The sequence below is a fragment of the Hylobates moloch genome, unplaced genomic scaffold (assembly GCF_009828535.3).
Source record: "Hylobates moloch isolate HMO894 unplaced genomic scaffold, HMol_V3 SCAFFOLD_4, whole genome shotgun sequence".
NCBI classification, from domain to species: domain Eukaryota; kingdom Metazoa; phylum Chordata; class Mammalia; order Primates; family Hylobatidae; genus Hylobates; species Hylobates moloch.
Window position 1 is genome coordinate 159,198,876 of NW_026652279.1, and position 19,564 is coordinate 159,218,439.

The 19,564-nt window shown below is 43.2% G+C and overlaps 1 protein-coding gene across 3 annotated transcripts in view; it reads left to right on the forward strand.

Annotated features, from left to right (window-relative positions):
* FARP1 (FERM, ARH/RhoGEF and pleckstrin domain protein 1) overlaps positions 1 to 19,564 on the forward strand; it is a 314,829-nt gene that overhangs the window by 208,590 nt on the left and 86,675 nt on the right. For all 3 annotated transcript variants that reach the window (XM_032151148.2, XM_032151146.2, XM_058438026.1), the window contains exon 3: positions 499 to 603. In XM_032151148.2, coding sequence (XP_032007039.1) covers positions 499 to 603 — 105 coding nt within the window. The remainder of the gene's footprint in view (positions 1 to 498; positions 604 to 19,564) is intronic.

Consider the following 19,564-nt stretch of genomic DNA (forward strand, 5'->3'; position numbering starts at 1 on the left):
ATGATACTGTAATGCAGACAGGTCATAACACATTTGTCATAGAACTTTACAGCACATGGAGTGAGCCTTATGTGAGCTATGGAGTGTGAGTGATGATGCTGTTATCAATATTGGCTCCACAACTGTAGCAAATCTCTACCACCAATGTTAATAACAGGGGACACTGTGTAGTGGGAAGAAGTTTTTGCTCAACTTTTTGTAAGCCTCAAACTACTCTAAAAAAAAATAGTCGATTAATTGAATAAGAGGGGAGGAGTGATGCTTGGGATTGGAGTAGGAAGAAAATGCTAAGAGATTTGCATCCAATTTTGGGAACAGCAGGTGCTGGGATACGGAGGTGTAGATGGGGCTGGTGTTCAGGGTGTCACGGAGGTGGGCGGTGGCAAGCTGTGAAGGACCCGCAGTCTTAGGAATCCAGAGGTTTCCTGCAGCAAGGAGCTGTGGTTTGTTTTCATCCGTGCCTGCCTCAGGGATAACCCCTGTTGTTTCTGCTCGCAGCAAAGAGCTCCTGGGAAGGTGCTGCTGGATGCAGTTTGCAACCACCTCAACCTCGTGGAAGGTGACTATTTTGGCCTCGAGTTTCCTGATCACAAAAAGATCACGGTAGGTGATGTCAACTTAATGTTACTATTTTACTGTTTGTTCATCTTGGTGGGGGGCTGGGCAGGGGTGGTGAAATAATTGATGCTTTTCTGTGGTCCTGCAGAAATAGAGGGAAAAACACCAGAAAGCCCTCATTAATATGTTTTATAATGAACTTGCATATGATTAGCAAGTTCAAAGAGGGTACACAGTGATGACTTCCCTCCCACCTCTGCCCCCAGGAGCTGTTACCTTGTGAACACACACACGCTTGAGTATATTTCTGATAAATTGTGTGTAGATGCATCTGTAGACGTATATCTTTGAAATACACAAATGTGAGGAAATAGTACAGTGCCCTCTGCTTTCCCTCCCTGCTCAGGGGAAATCTTTCCTTTTCAGCACATGGAGTCCATTTCCTTCTTTTTCATGGCTGCATGCCATTCCAACAAAGGCACGTGCCTCATTTACATCTTCCATTGTAAATGATGGAATACTTCACTCTTTACAGTTTTTTACTGTTATAGATGTTGCCTCAGTGAACTGAGTACGTTTGTGTTTGTGCTCATAGCTAACTGTTCAGTAGTTCAAATCTAATGGCGCAGATTTACCCAATCAATGGGTCTAATCATTTTAAGGTTGTTAAATATGTGAGATTGTTCTGGAAAAAGATTGCACCAAATTGAATCCAAAACGTAGAGCATAGCTTTCTGGTATTTTTATCTCTTTGGGTTGATGGCACTTGCTTAAGCCTACATCTGAATCTACCTTTTATTAGGCAACTTTTGGGGCTTTAAGTTCATTGGCTATGTTTTTATTCTTTGATTCTATGCATACTGAGTTCCTGGAACTTCTACTAGACCCTGCACAGTAGGTTGAGTAGTGAATGAGACACAGGGAATTTATCATCCAGGTAGGGAGCCCTGCAAATATAGGATGTGTGACAGGTGCTTCCCTGAGAGCAGTGGTGTTGGGCAGTGGGGGCAACAGGCACCATTTGAGTTCAGGAGATCCTTCTGCAAACCTGCAGCCCGGGAGACCAGTAGGACTTGATCTAATAGAAATAATGTACCAGAGAGATGAGGCACCCCACTTACAAAAACCAGAAAGCAAGTGGGTTATTCAGGAGCCTGCAGAGAAGGCCAGAGGGGAGGGGGATAGGAGAAGGGCAATGGTAGATGCAGTGAGAGAAGGAAGTTTGGAAGCTCAGCAGGGAGCTGTATGGTGAAGGACTTTCTATGCCATTGCAGGCAGGAGAAATAAGCCACATATGCAATTTTAACTTTTCTAGCATTATGTTGAAAAGGTCAAACAACCAGGTGAAATTCATGTTAAAAATATATGTTATTTAACCTCCTATATCCAGAAACATTATCATTTGAACACACAGTCTAAATAATTGTGAATGAGATATTTTCATGCTGTCTGTTTTGTCTGCGAAGTCTTCAAATCCGGTGTGTATTTGACACCTCAGCACCTCTCGGTTTAGACTAAGCCATGTTTCAAGTGCTCAGTCATCACATGTGGCTAAGGGCTTTGTATTGGCCCTCACAGTTGTATACCCAAACTAATGTGTTTGAGAAGCTGTTAATGCATTTAAAAGAGAGTGTGATATGATCTGATTTCTGATTTAGAAAGAGAACTGTAGGCAGATTGGAATAGGACCAGACTGGAGTCAAGAAAGCCATTAGGATCTAGCGATGAGTCTGGTTGGAGATGGTGCTGGCTAGAACTCAGGGAGAGTTGAGGGGCTGGCAGGAGCTGGATGGATTCCAGAGGTTGGGGTTGGGGGCAGTAGGAGAGGATGTGATTGAATGAACCCTTGTGGAGGAGAGGGCTTGGAGTGGCTCATTTTTCCAGCTTTGCCATCTGGGTGGACAGTAGTGCCTGTCCCTGGGGAAGACCAGGCCCGGGGGTGAAGATGAGTCCCATTCCAGCTTGAGGAGGCAGGAGCATCAGTGGCATTCAGTGGAGACATCCAGCAGGCAGTGCCAGAAGGTGTATTTCCTGGAGCACAGGAAAGAGATCTGGGTGGAAATTTGGATTCAAGAATCTTGTGATTATTATGAATGTCGAAGCTCTGAAACGGGATGAGAACATTCACTGTGAAGAGAAGGTGGTCACAGGTGGGACGGCAGCGTCTAAGGGAAGAGCCGTCAGAGGCAGTGCAGATCGAGCCTGGCTCCGAGCAGAGCAGGTGGCGAATGAGCGGATCTGTCACAGGCCTAAAAATGAGAGGAAGTTGTATTTTCTCAATTTATTCCCACCTCCAAACACTCTGTCGTTTTCTAGTTTGTACTTCAAATCCAAGATTCCCTGACTCCCAGCCCTTTTTGCAGTGTGGCATATGACCACAGACCTGCCAAATCTCATTCTGCCTTCTCCTATTCAGCTAACAATTATTTTGTGCCTACACTGTGTCTGGCATCAGACTTCACATGAAAGGTGAGGTAAAGTGACAGCTAGCAAGAAGTAGTTACGGTTTCCATTCACTAGGCACACACAGCTTCTTAAGAGAGTCCAGGAAACAATTAGAGTGTGGCAAGTTCTGTGGAATATTGTTTTATGCTCTTATTTCATGGTAAAATAATGATTCTCAAAACACCTGAAGATACCATTATCTCATTATTTCTAACAACCCCGTTCTGTGCCTGCCTGAATTCCTTTAAGCTCCTGATGGCTTTCCTGACTCTAGTATTGTCCAATTCCACTCCTGCAGGAGCTGTTTGTCTAAACCAGAAATCGGCAGCAGTGTTTGGGCTTCACAGCTGAGGGCACTAAGATTCTAAGAATTTCCCCATGTCTGAATCTACCAATTAGCTAATGGCACAGCTAAGATTCTGTGTTCTTCTGACTCCAAGTTCAGCGTCTCTTCCATTAACCATAGGTGCTTCTCTTTTGCTAGAATTTGTAAGCCTATTGTTCTTTCTAGGTACTGGGCAGGGCTGAGTTCTTTCAAGTTGTTACCAGGCTTGATTTTTATTATTTCAGTCCATTCTTACACTGTTGTTTAGGAATGTATTCAACTGCAAAATAAAACCCACGGTTGATGACTTAAAGAAGTAAGTGTTTATTTGTCACATGTCACACAAAAGCCGTCGCATGAGTACTTCCTATGTGTGGAGTGTTCTAGTCCCTATGGGTGCAGCAGCACGCATGACCCACGTTCTACAGCAGGGATCACACCTTCTTTGTAAAGGGCCAGATAGTACTGTAGGCCTTACAGGCCATGCAATCTCTGCAGCAACTATTTGAATCTCCCCTTATCATGCAAAAGCAGCCATAGATAATATGTGAATGAATACATGTGTTTGTTCCAGCAGAACTTCATATAACAGGAAGCCATAGTCGGGCAACACATACTCTTGAGAGAGGTAACTGCCAGGCACCATGCTGGGTTCACATACAGTGTTTCATTTATTCCTGCAACGGTGCATTATAGCCCCTTTTTCTGACGAGGAAGTTAAGCCTTAAAGAGGTTAAGTCGTTCTCCCAAAGGCACACAGCAAAGAAACAGGATTGAAGCTAGGATCTGTAGAAGTGCCCTGCCCTCAGTCATCATCTTGTTCTGACCATATCACTAAACTGACTTGACTCTCTGTTAATTACAGAATTCCAGCCTGAGCTAATTGCATATATATATTTTTTATTTTATTTTATTTTATTTTATTTATTTATTTATTTATTTTGAGACTGTGTCTTGCTCTGTTGCCCAGGCTGGAGTGCAGTGGTGCAAGTTTGGCTGACTGCAACCTCTGCCTTCTGGGTTCAAGCAGTTCTCCTGCCTCAGCCTCCCGAGTAGCTGGGATTACAGGTGCCCACCACCATGCCAAGCTAATCTTTGTATTTTTAGTAGAGATAGGGTTTCACCATGGTCTCGAACTCCTGACCTCAGGTGATCTACCCGCCTCAATTTTTAAAAGTTCTTTTGAGGCTGGGCGTGGTGGCTCATGCCTGTAATCCCAGCACTTTGGAAGGCTAAGGCAGGAGGATCACTTACAGTCAGGAGTTTGATACCAGCCTGGCCAACATAGCGAAACCTCGTCTCTACTAAAAATACAGAAACTAGAGCTGGGTGTGGTGGCGCACACCTGTAGTCCCAGTGACTCAGGAAGCTGAGGCAGGAGAATCACCTGAACCCAGGAGGCGGAGGTTGCAGTGAGCTGAGATCGTTCCACTGCGCTCCAGTTTGGGTGACAGAGTGAGACGCCATCTCAAAAAAAAAGTTCTTTTGACAGAATCGATCTGTGATAATCGAAGGGATGCCATAAATGACCGGAGGAATTATAGGGATTGCTGCCAGGGTCTTGGCTGTGTTCTCTCCCTTGATCTGGATGCTGGTTCCGTGGATGCAGTCAGTTTGTAAAAATCCAGTGAGCTCTGCCTTACAACGTGTGACATCGATAACTTCAATAATAGTTATAGATCCAAATGCAATGGAAGTTCCAAAATGCAATGAAAGCACACAGTAGCAGAAATGATGACCAAAAGGTCATCAGACAGAATCTATTTTGGAAGTGCCACAGGCCAGTCTTGCTTGTATGAACTGAGGAAGAGCATCTCACTTCACCTTGTGAGAATAGTAAGCACCAGCTGGATTTTCCCCTCCGGCCCAGACACAGTTGCTTGACAATGTCTCTTAGCATGCAGCCCAGTGTCTGGGATCCATTAAAGTGTTCCAGAAGCATTATTTATGGAAACTTGTTACCATCGTCATCTTCATTGTTACTATTTTTTAAATTGTGGTCAAAAACAACACAAAATATATCATCGTAATCATTTGTAAGTGTGTAGTTCAGAAGTGTTAACTACATGTACTTTGTCGTAGAGCAGATCTCTAGAATTTTTTTATCTTGTGAAGTGGAAACTCTACACCCATTGAACAACTCCCCAGTTCCCCTTCCCCAGCCCCTGTTCTACTTTCTGTTACTGAGTCTAACTACTTTAGACACCTCGTCAAGTAAGTGGAATCGTGTGGTCTTAGTCTTTTCGTGACTGGCTTATCTCACTCAGCATCATGTCCTCGAGGTTCATCTGTGCAGTGACATACAACAAGATTTCCCTCGGTTTTAAGGTCAAATACCATTTCCATTGTGTGTATTCACCACGTCTCCAGTATCCATTCCTCCATGGATGGACCCTTAGATTGCCGTCACCTATTGGCCATTGTGAGCCATGCTGCAATGAATGTGGGTGTGCCATCACTATTATTTTTTAATACCACCATTGTGACTATCATCTCTGCCAGTCTTCATTTGGGAGACTGTGCACCCATCTTCCAACCTGAGAAAAAGCATAGTTGGTTTCAAAATGCCCAATCATAGGGCTGTAACAACTGGGTTCACCCCATTTCTCTGTGTGTGATGCGTGGGAAACTAGTTTCCCCAAAGCACCTGGCATGTCAGGTTGTGAATCCTTGTCTCTAGGCAATAAGTTGTTGAATTTAGGCAGCTTGAATTTCTGCCCAGCCTTCTGTCTTTCTTCTCATCATTTCTGTCTTATAAATACCCAAGTCAGAGCCTTATTCATAGTAAGGATGTGAGGGAGTTTAAGGGGAAAATAAGTGTTTTTCATTGTCTAAGATGTGTTTCTCAAGATTGTAAATAAACTAGTGATCATTATGAAATAATTATGTTCCACGCTTAATTAGAACATAATTAATGTTCTAATTAAGGCTTGTCCCAAGGCTTGTCAATTAAAAGAGTTGATTGCAGTGCTGACACGCAAGCTTGGCCTGCTCTTGCCCTTGGCTCTTGTCCTGCTCTTGCTCTTGTCCAGCAGTGTCCCTAAAGGATCACTCCACAACAGAACAGTGTTTTAATCAGCTGTTTAAAAGTATAGATGGAGCTTTCCATGGCAGAAACACTATTGATCATGGGAATCAAGACCCTGTGCTTAATACGGCTGCTAATTGGTACATAAAGTCTGAAGGCTGGGAAAGGGCCAGAAAGCCATTAGATTGCCACAGAGGCGAGCTCCAGGAACTAGCCAGGGGACTCCCTCGAAACGGACTTTGCAGCATTCTTGCTAAAACTGGACACAGAAGCCTGAGGCTGAGGCCTCATGGAGAAGAGGAGCCTGGCTGAAGTTCAGGCCTGGTGAGAGCCTTTGTTACACTCAACTCTGTCTTCACAGAGCAGAAGCATCCGTAGACGATGTGAAATGAATGGACCTGGCTGTGTTCCAATACAACTTTATTTATGGGCACAGAGATTTGGCTTTCGTATAGTTTTCACATATCACGAAATGTGGTTCTTTGGATTTTTTTTTAACCACTGAAAAATGTAAAAGTCAATCTCTGCTTCGGACCTGTGCCAGAACAGGCAGTAGGCTGGCCGGATTTGGCCCATGTGCTGTAGTTTGCCAGTCTCTGTGGTAGGTATTTTATCACCTAAATTTTACAGCGAGCAAATCCAGAGAAGTAATGTGCCCAATCCTTAACAATGAAGTGTGTAACCGGGATCCATACAGAGCCTCTCTTAGCCAAAGCTCATGTTCTCTATGTCGCATGTGGCTGCCTGTCCTCGGATCTCCTGTCAGAAAGAGCTGCACAAACCGTAACAGCAGAGATAGTTGTATACAGAAGATTTATCTCATTGGCCTACCGAGGCTAGCTGGAAAAGCTCTGCATTGTGGCTTGTAAATCTGTTTAAACATTCGCTTTGTCATTTAGCTGTTAGGTCGATTCTTAACTTCCTTGATTTTGTACTTCATCTGAGAAATGAGAGGAATAAATGACCATTTTACAAGGTTATTATGAGGGCTAATCAGATACTTTACAGTGATGAGCCCAGCAGGTCTCGTGGCACATAGTAGGCACTTAGATATCTGTTGTATTTCATTTTTGCAGTCTTAACTCAGAAACCAGTGAAGCCAGCCCACCACTGTTTTATTAAAATGACATTGTGGCTGGGCGGGTGGCTCATGCCTGTAATCCCAGCACTTTGCGAGGCCGAGGCAGGCAGATCACTTGAGGTCAGGAGATTGACACCAGCCTGGCCAACATGGCGAAACCCCATCTCTACTAAAAATACAAAAATTAGCCGGTTTGGTGGCACGCGTCTATATTCGCAGTTACTTGGGAGGCTGTGGCAGGAGAATCACTTGAACCCAGGAGGCGGAGGATGCAGTGAGCCGAGATCGCACCACTGCACTCAAGCTTGGCGACAGAGCAGGACTCCATCTCAAAAAAAAAAAAAAAAAAAAAAAAGACAATGCTCACTGGCCTGATGAAAAGAATTCTGGTTTCTTATAAATAAATACTGGTGAAGCTCCAGGAAGAAGATTGGCACCTTGTCATTCATTTTCTGTCCTCCATGCTAGGAGAAAAGCTTTGTCAATAGTGGGCCTGCTTTTGAGGGGCAGGAGGTCACGGAAACTGCAGCTCCCGGGGATGACAGGCATCCCTTGCTGGAGGTTTCTAGACCCCGCTGGAGTCAGACACACCTCCTTCATCTGTGCTTAGCCGCAGCATCTGCCCTCGCTTCTTCCTAGGGGTCTGAGGACCTCTGAGGTGAGGAGGAGCTTTTTAAGGAACATGGGAAGTGTAAAGGATGAAGAATGTCACAGGATCGAGGACAGCCTGCAGGTGTGGGAAGCCAGCAGAGGTGAGAGGCTGTACAGCGGCTCGGTCACCTCACGGGGCAGCACCATCTGATGGTGACTGTATTGACAGGCAGGTCCCCAGGGGAGGCAAAGCTCCCCTCAAGCAGAGAGTCTGGGAGGACAGGTCCCTTGGAAAATACAGCTATGGGGGATGCTCCAGCTCTCAAGTGGGAAGGAAAATAACTGATTTGGGGGCTTTGGGGGTTTTTGCTTCTTTAATTAATAGATTTAATATTTGTATTGAAGATTTAAGTTGACAACAAAATTGAGCCAAAAGTACAAAGGTTCCTATATATTGCTCCTGCTCTGTCCGTACATACAGCGTCCCCCGTTACTGACACCGTGTCTTAGTGTGGCATGTGTGTCCTCGCTGATGGGCCAGTGTCAATCCATTATCATTCATTCACTGCAGTCCAAACTTGACATTAGGCTTCACTCTTCCTGTTGAACATTCTGTGGGTTTTGGCATATGTATCCGGACTTGCATCTACCACAACAGTATTACACACGGTTGTGTTACCACCCTAATCCTTCCCTGTGCTCCTCCAGTTCATCCCACTCTCCTCGTGAGTCCCTGGCAACCCCTGATCTTTCTCCTCTGTACTTTTTAATTTTCTGTACTCTCTGACACCTGAGGCCTTGTTGACTGGGGAGCTACTTCCCCTCCCCAGGTTAGCCAATTCTTAGAGATGGCAAATGGCTTCCTGTGAGTGTACCTTTTATTTGCCAATTAGCCAATCCAGAGCCCTATCCAGCCACCTCCGTCCTGCTGGTTCTCACACTGGAGGAGTCAACAGTCCCCTGCCTTAGAGTCACTCCAGGGCCAGGTACCCACAACCAGAGCCAGCCACACCCCAGAGCCCACAGAAATGATGCAGATCAGCCAGTGCTAAACCTGCTTACCCTGCCCAGCCTCGCCTCCCCACGGAAGCGATCCTCCCCTTGTTCCCCGTCCCCCTCTCCCTCTGCCTCCAGCCCAGCCCTGGTACTTCCTTGTGGAGTGGTGGACCCCTTCCTCCTGGGAACTGTGAATAATAAACCCTCTTCTGAATGGCAGTAGCCTGCTGAGCTGTTGGCCGTATCATACCTGAATAAGAAATGTGCTTGTGTTAGGCCATTCATGTTGCTATAAAGACATACCTGAGGCTGGGTAATTTATAAAGAAAAGAGGTTTGGCCGGGCACGGTGGCTCATGCCTGTAATCCTAGTACTGTGGGCCAATCATGAGGTCAGGAGATCAAGACCATCCTGGCTAACAGGGTGAAACCCCGTCTCTACTAAAAATACAAAAAATTACCTGGGCGTGGTGGTGGGCGCCTGTAGTCCCAGCTACTCAGGAGGCTGAGGCAGGAGAATGGCCTGAACCCAGGAGGCAGAGCTTGCAGTGAGCTGAGATCCCGCCACTGCTCTCCAGCCTGGGCGACAGAGCAAGACTCCATCTAAAAAAAAAAAAAGAAAAGAAAAAAAAGAAAAGAGGTTTAATTGGCTCATGGTTCTGCAGGCTCTATAAGCATGGTGAGGCCTCAGGAAGGTTTTACTCATGTCAGAAGGTGAAGGAGGAACAGGCGTGTCATGTTGCAAGAGAGGGAGCAATTAGGGGTGGGGAAGCACCACACACAAACAACTGGATTGCCCATGAAGTCTGAGTGAAAACATACTTATTACCCAAGGGGCTGGTGCTAAACCACTCATGAGGGACCTGCCCTCATGAACCAGTCGCCTCCTACCAGGCCCCACCCCCGGCACTGGGAATCACATTTCAACAAGATTTGGAGGGGACAAATACCCAAACCATATCAGTGGTTAAAGAAAAAATACATGGAAATATTAATATGTTTCAAAATGGATATACAGTTCTAAGAAGATGGTGGTGGTGGTGGAAGCATAGTTTTTAGATCTTCTCAAACCCAAGGCCATACATTAAGACAGCTACTTAGCAAAATCAAAAACCCATGGACAACATCTGTGGCAAAACTAGATGCCAGAGTAAGTCCTAGATCCCAAAGAACAAGCAGCTGGAGACAGAACATCAGCTAGTGCCAAGGCCTGCACACCATGGGTGTCTGTTTAGGAAGAAACGAGGAAACGATAGGGCATCTGATGGGTGGGAGAAGAGAATCCTCAAACTGCCACTGGAAGTCACAGGGGAGTGGTTTGAGAAGAGCAGCTGGAATGGGTAAGGCCTAACAGGGCTGGAGCAGTTGTGCTCCAGTGACCAGTAGCTGCCCCTTGAGACAGGCCACCACTCAAGAGAGAATACTGAGAAGGGAGCCCAGATGGAACTGAGTTGGGACAACAGAGATAAATGACAGAGAAGGAGGGAAATCGAGCCAGGGAACTTGAGAAAGCACACTTCCACATCCTTCAACACCGTACAGAAACAATAGATGAGGAAGCTGTGGGAGCTTTGAAAAGCTACTCTAAACCATGACTACTTCTAAATAGATTAGGAAACAATTTTCACATAAAAATGAGTAACAAAAATGTATCAAGGTTGTAATGATATTTTAAAAACAGAGACTTCAATGTGTTCTTCCTGAGACACCACGTTTGGCCTTACCAAAGGATCCAGGTGGATCTAGCTGCCAAATTGCAGAAACTACAGAGAAGATGATCATGTTGAATAGTACTGTGAGCGTGCAGTCAGCAAAATCCAAACTCCAGGAAACCCTCCAAGTCAACAGTGAGGAAAAGAAAGAGATGGAAGAGGAAGCTATAGATTAAACAATATAAACTCCTGCCCTCTACAAGTAACCTCTGTGCAGAGTTTCAGAGTAACTGCATATGTTTGTAATGTTTTATTTCACCACATGATGCATCTTTATACACTAGAGTTTAGTCTTAAGACTAAAAGACTAAGCAGTTTGGGGGTGGGGGCACCACACACTTTTAACCAGATCGCCCATGAACTCTGAGTGAAAACGTACTTATTACCCAAGCGGATGGTGCTAAACCACTCATGAGTCTCAAGACTACAGCGGTTTAGTCTTAAGACTAAACTCTGGTGTATAAAGATGCACCATGTGGCGAAATAACACATTACAGACTTATGCAGTTACTATGAAACTCTGCATAGTGGTTACCTGTAGAGGGCAGGAGTTGAGTTTGGAAGGAGTTGACCAGCAGAGTTCGATTTCTTGACTTGGTTGATGGATACAAGAGTGTTTACCATCTAATAATTCATTAAGCTATACATTTGCTTTGTGCAGTATTATTATTATTATTATTATTATTACTTTTTGAGACAGAGTTTCACTCTTGTTGCCCAGGCTGGAGTGCAGTGGCGCAATCTCGGCTCACTGCAACCTCCGCCTCCCGGGTTCAAGTGATCCTCCTGCCTCAGCCTCCCAAGTAGCTAGGATTACAGGCATGCGCCACCATGCCCAGCTAATTTTGTATTTTTAGTAGAGATGGAGTTTCTCCATGTTGGTGAGGCTGGTCCCGAACTCCTGACCTCAGGTGATCCACCTGCCTCAGCCTCCCAAAGTGCTGGGATTATAGGCATGAGCCACCACGTCCGGCCTGCTTTGTGCAGTTTTAAGCATCTGTTTATTTTAATATTAAATATTTTTTAAAGGTTGAAAAGGAAAAAGGTATACAGCAGAATAAACAAATGATAGTTTAAAGGGTTGTATAGCATTTTGTCTATAGTTAACACTATGTTGCATGCTTAAAATTTTGAGAGGGTAGATCTCATGTTAACTCTTCTTACCACAATTTTTAAAAGTTCCATTAACCATAATACCCATGTGAAATCTTTTGAAATGAGTCATTTGAAGCTAATGAAAATTAAACAAATGATTTTAAAATAGTTTAAACTGAGTAATTGATGTTTTACAAGGATCATGCCTGAGGTCTGCTGAATCCTGTTTAAGAAGTAAAGATTGCAGATATTAAAGCTTCCCTTCAAGTCAAGGCTCCCTGAAACCCCACACATTGCATTGTAATATTGTCTTGGTTTGATTCCAAAACTTCCCTTTACATTTATCTCTAATACCAAATCCTGCTTAATGAGTTCAGTACACAAGTGCATAGGGATAGCCTGTACTACGTTTGATTTTGTAGTTTGGTTTACAGATCTGTCGTTAATTTCTTTTTCATTTAAAGCTTTTTTTTGTAAATATGTAAAACCATATTCTACGATTTTCAGTTCAAATTTTATTAAACATAGATTCCTTCACTAGATTAGTGTTGTCAAAAAGGGAAGGTTGGGGGGAGTGGGATAGTAGGATAGATTAAAAGAGACTTAGAGGACATAACCAGATATGAAACATGGTCCTGGTTTGGCCATTAGTTTTGACAGATCATCAGTAAGGACATTCTTTAGTTAATTGGAGGAATTTGAATATTGCCTGAGTATTTGATGAGAGGAAAGTTTACAAAATGGAGAGGTACAAATCTTTGAAAAAAGAAGTAGTTGGCTGGGCGCGGTGGCTCACGCTTGTAATCCCAGCACTTTGGGAGGCCGAGGCGGGCGGATCACGAGGTCAGGAGATCGAGACCATGGTGAAACCCCGTCTCTACTAAAAATACAAAAAATTAGCCGGGCGTGGTGGCGGGCGCCTGTAGTCCCAGCGACTCGGAGAGGCTGAGGCAGGAGAATGGCGTGGACCCGGGAGGCGGAGCTTGCAGTGAGCAGGGATTGCGCCACTGTACTCCAGCCTGGGCGACAGAGCGAGACTCCGTCTCAAAAAAAAAAAAAAAAAAAGAAAAAAAAAAGAAGTAGCTGATAAAACAATTTTGAAAAGAGTCTGGTAGGATTCTTATTAAACTAAATATACACTAATTTTTTTGACACAGCAGTTCTACTCCTAAGTATTTGCGTAAGAGAAATGAAAGCTTATGTCCATAAAAATAAGTATAAGAATATTCTTTGCAGTTTTATTCATAACCCCAAACTGGAAATCGCACATGTGCCATCAAGAGAAGAATGGATAAACAGACTCTGGTATACTACATTATGTAGAGGGAAAGAAGTCTCAGACAAAATTATATTTTCATTTATCCAAAGTTCTTAAGCTTTAGGTAATGAGCACTTGAAACATAGCTAGTGCAAGTTGAAATGTAATCTAAGTATGAAATAGACGTGGAATTTCTAAGAGTAGCAAAGAAAGCAAAATATCTCATTAATCATGTTTTTATATTACATATTTAATTGGTAATATTTTGCACAGATGGGGTTATATAAAATATGAAAAAAATTTTTAAATTTTATTTTGGTGACCAGGCAAGATGTCTCAGGCTTGTAATCCTAACACTTTGGGTGGCCGAGGCGTGTGGATCACTTGAGCTTAGGAGTGTAAGACCAGCCTGAGAAACATGGTGAAACCCCTCTACAAAAAATACAAAAATTAGCCAGGCATGGTGGCTCGCACCTGTAGTCCCAGCTACTTGAGGGGGCTGAGGCAAGAGGATCACTTGAACCCAGAAGGTAGAGGTTTCATTGAGCCAAGATCGCGCCACTGTACTCCAGCCTGGGTGACAGAATAAGACCCTGTCTCAAAAAAATAAAAAATCTCATTTTGGTTTTTAAAAAGTATATGAATGTTTATATTCATACACGTCATATATAATGAGAGATCTGGAAATATATGTACTAAGGCAGTGGTTCTTAAAGCATGGTCCCCGGACCAACAAGCAGCATCCATATCACCTGAGAACTGGCTAGGAATGCACATTCTCAGGCTGCATCCCAGATTAGGAGCTCTGGGAACAGGGCCCAGTGGTGTATGTTTCAACAAGCCCTTACTTAGGGCAATTTTAATACATGCTCAACTTTGAGAACCACTTCCCTAAAGTGTTAATGATGATCTCCTAATGGTGAAAAACATATTTTTAAAAATTTTGCTTATTTGAATTTTCTAATTTCCTAGATTACATATGTTTAAATAGTAATAGATTATTTTTTAAATTAATAGGGTTTTTTTTTGTGGCATCCCACAAAGGTTGATTTCTTTGTGGCATCCACAAATTGTGTTTTCATTTTTAGTACTTCCCCATTTCCCCTTGGTTTCTTCTTTATTTAAAAGTATGGTATTTCATTTCCAAATCTATGGGAGATTTTTCACAAATTCTTCAATTGTTGCTTTATAATTGAATTCCATAGTGGTCAGAAATTGTAGTTCATATGACATGAAGCTTTTAAAGTAATTTGCTGATAGTTGTTTTATGGTCCAGAATATGTCTTATGTTGGCAAGTGTTTTACATGCACTTGGAAAAGACTGTGTGTTCTGTGTTGGGTAGAATTTTCAATATATGTCAGTGAGGTTATGTTGGTTGATACTGTTGCTTAAATCTATTATTTATTTTCTGCCTACATACTAATATTGAGAAAGAAATATTAAACATCTCTGTAATTATAACTGTTGATTTGTCTACAGTCATGCGTCGCTTAACGATGGCTATATGTTCTGAGAAGTGTGTTTTTAGGCAATTTCATTGTGCGAACATCGCAGGGTGTACTTACACAAACAGGTGGTGTAGTCTACTGCACACCTAGGCTATATGGTTGTCTCTATAGCGTATTACTGTACTGAATACAGTAGGCAATTATAATGGCAAGTATTTGTGTTTCTAAACTAAAATAGGTACAGTAAAAATACGGGATTGTAATACATACCACTGATGTATTATGCTCCTGTTCTTGACTGAAATGTCATTACGCGGTGCATGACTGTTTCTCCTGGCAGTCTCATCAGTTTCCTCCTCATCATGTATTTTAAAATTGTTATTAAGTATATAAATATTTAAGATTGTTTTGTGCTCTTGACTAAGTGACTCCATTATCATTAAGAAATTACCCTTTTAAAATTTTATTTATTTATTTATTTATTTATTTATTTATTTTTGAGACAGTCTCACTCTGTTGCCCAGGCTGGAGTGTAGTGGCACAATCTCAGCTCACTGCAGCCTCTGCCTTCTGGGTTCCAGCAATTCTCCTGCCTCAGCCTCCCGAGTAACTGGGACTATACAGGTGCCCGCCACCACGCCCAGCTAATTTTTGTATTTTTAGTAGAGACAGAGTTTCATCATGTTGGCCAGGCTGGTCTCGAACTCCTGACCTCAGGTAATCCACCTGCCTCAGCCTCCCAAAGTGCTGGGATTAGGCATGAGCCACTGAGCCCGGCCAAGAAATTACCCTTTTTAAAATCCCCAGCAATATTCTTTATTCTGACATCTGCATTGTCCAACACTAATATAGCCACTTCAGTTTTTAAATTATTATTTTTTAGTATGGTATACTTTCACCCTTTTTTGTTTAACTTATTTGTGTCTTTACATTAGCAGTGTATTTTTGTAGGCAGCATATACTTGCTTTTTTCTTTTTTAATCCAGACTAACAGTCCTTGCCTTTTAATGGGGGGTGGAGGGGTTAGACCATTTACATTTAATATGATTATCGATACAGTTTAAATTGGACACCTTGCTGTTTGTTTTCTTTTTGTCTAGCCATCATCTTTTGTTCCTTTTATCTGCCTTCCTTTCAGTTGAAATTTTTTGATGATTTCATTTTATATCCTTTGTTGTTATACTTCCTTTTGCTTATAGTAGCAGTTTTCTGAGAACGTATTGACGATGGTAAGTGAGGACTTACTGTACATTAGGCTGCTTAAAGTGTTCTACAGTTTTGTTGCTCTTTTAATTTTGTGTGTGTTTCATTTTGGGTTATTTCTATTGTTAGGTCTTCAAGTTTACTAATATTTTCTTCTGCAATGCTGATCTGCTGTTACAGTCTTCCAGAGAGCATAACGTTTTATATCTCACAGTATAGATTTTATATATCACAGTACATATCTTCACTGTAGAAGTTTAGCTTGGATCTTTTTTATGTCTTCCATATCTCAACTTTTCAAACATATGGAATATAGTTAGAATAATTGTTTTCATGTCCTTCTCTGTGGAGTCTGTCATTCGTGTGAGTTCTAGGTTAGTTTTTATTGATTTTTGTTGTTGCCTTGTGGGTCACATTTTCCTGCTTCTTATACCTGATTTTTAAAAATTGGATGTCAGATACGCTGCATACTTTTGTATTACTGTAAGTTCTGTTGAATTTGTTCTAGGATATAGTTATTTGGAAGCGATTTGATGCTTTTGGATTTGGCTTTTAAGACTTGTTAGCCTGGACACTGTAGGGCATAGTCTGGGGTGAATTATTCCCAACTACTAAAGCGTGACTCTTCAGCGCTCTGCCAAGGCCCCAGGAATCATGAGGTTTTCCAGACTGGCTGGTGGGAATAGGTAGTATTCCTGGCCCCCTGTGAGCGCCAGGCACTGTTACCTCTAATACATTCCTGTCTTTTTTTTTTTTTTTTTTCCTGACCTTGACTACTTCCCCACACATTCAAGGATAACCCCCTGTAGCTCTCCTAAGTTTTCTATGGGTATCTCTCTACTCCCTGGTACTCTGTCCTGTGAACTCGCGTCCCTTTGGCCCCCCTGAACTCTCCCCTCCATCTCTTCTACTCATGGATTTGGCCACATCCTACCTGTGTTCCTCCTGCCTACACCAGAGCCTGGAAACTCACTCAAGGCAGTAGGCTGGGGCGCTCACAGGGATCGCATTTTCATTTTCCTGCCTCTTGGAGATCACCTTTTCTCATTGCTTGGTGTCTCATGTTTTCAGATCTGTTGTGTTACATATTTTCTCCATTTTTGGAGTTGTTTTATGTAGGAAAATAAATCCAGTCCCTGTTTACTCTATTTTGACCGGAATTGAAAATCTCTAGAAAGTGATAGGTGTTTACAAGGAAAGCCACACTTAACATATCTTTTAAGTATAACCAAATGTAAAATTGATAAAGTAAAATAATTTTTTAAATTACTTGGAAACAAATTATTACAAAGAATTCAAAGTAAAGTTTTTTTGTTTCTTTCTTTTTCTTTTTTCTCACTCTGTCACCCAGGCTGGAGTGCAATGGCGTGATCTTGGCTCACTGTAACCTCCGCCTCCCAGGTTCAAGCGATTCTCCTGCCTCAGCCTCTTGAGTAGTTGGGACTACAGGCACCTGCCACCATGCCCGGCTAATTTTTTTTGTATTTTTTGTAGAGACGGGGTTTCACCGTGTTAGCCAGGATGGTCTCGATCTCCTGACCTTGTGATCCGCCCGCCTCAGCCTCCCAAAGTGCTGGAATTACAGACATGAGCCACCGCGCACTGCGCCTGGCTCTTTCTTTTTCTTTTAGGAGTCAACTGCAGAAAGACTAATTTGTTGCAATGAATTCTAGACACTGGATATTTTTCTATGACAAATATTTTCTTGGCTCCTATATGTGTTACAGTTGACAGGTTGTTTTTGTCATATGCTGTTTTGGTAGTTAAGAAGAGAACTGAACTTTTGTTGAGTTCTTTAGCTTTGGAGGGAAGCATATTAGTCTTGGATTCAGCCGGACTTGATGTCAAATTCCAGCTATGTGACATTGAGCAGCTTGAATAAGCCCTCTGAGCTTGCCTTCATTCATGTGTGAAATGACCACATTGTTTTGAATATTGAATGAGAATGTGTGAAGCACTTACCCACTGCCTGGCACACAGTGGGTGCTCAAGAAATATTAGTCCCTTCCCTGCCCCTGGTCTCATATCAGATAACGAATTATCTTTTAATAAGACCCTTTCCAAAACACCTCAAACATTCCAGTTGCTTATGAAATCCGCCTAAAATGTCACCCACCAAAATAACAGGGGGAAAAAGGATGTTTTGGGAAAGAGGAGAACAGCTCTGGGGATAGTGATTCAGCTTGCCCTCCCTTTGATACATTGGCCTTAGTATCTCCTCTCACCTCAGAGTACAGCCACGCGCCACATACTGACCTCGTGGATGACAGGCTGCATGTATGATGGTGGTCCCGTGAGATTATAATCCTGGATCTTCACTGTACCTTTTCTGTGTTTAGATGCACAGGTAGTTGCCACGTTGTTGGAGTTGCAACTACCTGTGCATCTAAACACAGAAAAGGTACAGTGAAGATCCAGTCCTGTCAGGCTGTACCTGGCCTTGGTGAGTGGTAGGCTATGCCACCTAGGTGTGTATAAGTTCACTGTATGATGCCCACACAATGCGGAGGTCACCTAATGATGTGCAAAGCACGCATGTGTTCCAAATGGGGAAAGTAGCATTAACAGGGCATCAGAGACAAATCAGATTGGAGGAAAGAAAACAGGGCGCCTGACTGAAATGGAGCAAGATGGGCTCAAATTGCAGCTGAATTGTGGAAAAACAGTGCTACGGGCTGAATTTGTCCCCTCCAAAATTGTGTGCGTTGAAACCCTAACCCTGAATTCCTCAGAATGTGAGTGTATTCAGAGATTGTGTTGCTTTTTTTTTTTTTTTTTTTTTGAGTTGGAGTCTCCTCTGTTGTCACACAGGCTGGACTGCAATGGCACTGTCTCAAATCACTGCAAGCTCTGCCTCCTGGGTTCAAGCAATTCTCCTGCCTCAGCCTCCTGAGTAGCTGGGATTACAGGCATGCGCCACCATGGCTGGATAATTTTTATACTTTTAGTAGAGATGGAGTTTCGCCATGTTGGCCAGGCTGGTCTCAAACTCCTGACCTCAGATGATCCACCCACCTCTGCCTCCCAAAGTGCTGGGATTACAGGCGTGAGTGCTCAGCTTAAGTCTCTAAAGAGGTGATTAAGTTAAAACGAGGCCCTTGGTGTATGTAGGCCCTACTCCTTAAAAGAGGCCACTTGGACACAGACACTGGAAATGCTCACACAGGGGAAAGACCAGGCAAGGATGCCGCGAGGTGGCAGCCGTCCAGAAGCCAGGGATGGGGGCTCTAGGAGAACCCACAGCTGCTGGCACCTGCAGCCTCCAGAATGGTGGGGGAATAAATTTCTGTAGTTTAGGCTATCCAGTCTGTGGTACTTCGTTATGGCAGCCTCAGCAAACAAATAAATCCAGGAGCAGAGGCTCCTGGATTCAGTAAGCAGGTGCATCTTTGAATCCTACTGATGGGGAATGAGATTTCTCTAGAGGTCCATTCATTTCAGCCAGATGCCTTTCCAGTCAGGCCATGTGGATGTGTGAGTGTGTTCAAGAGATTAACGGCATGGATTTCAGTGAGAACGGGGGCTACGGTTTGGTTGAAGGGGTAGGGGTTTGGGGTTAAAGAGATCATAACAAATGTGACCCTCTAGAGAAAGCTTATGGTGTTTTTGTTACCTTTTAACTCATCGGTAATTGGTTTCTGTGTGCTTAGGATGCGGGAAAAAGTGACTAGCCCAGGATGACCTAGTCCATCTCCACCCGCCTCCCTGTGACCCTCCCTGCATAGCAAAGGCCAGTGCTTTCACTGCAGTTGAGTGGCAACCTCTTTTTTTCTTTTTGCTGCTCCCAGCTCGTCCATTTCTAATGTTTTAAGTCCAGCGTGCCC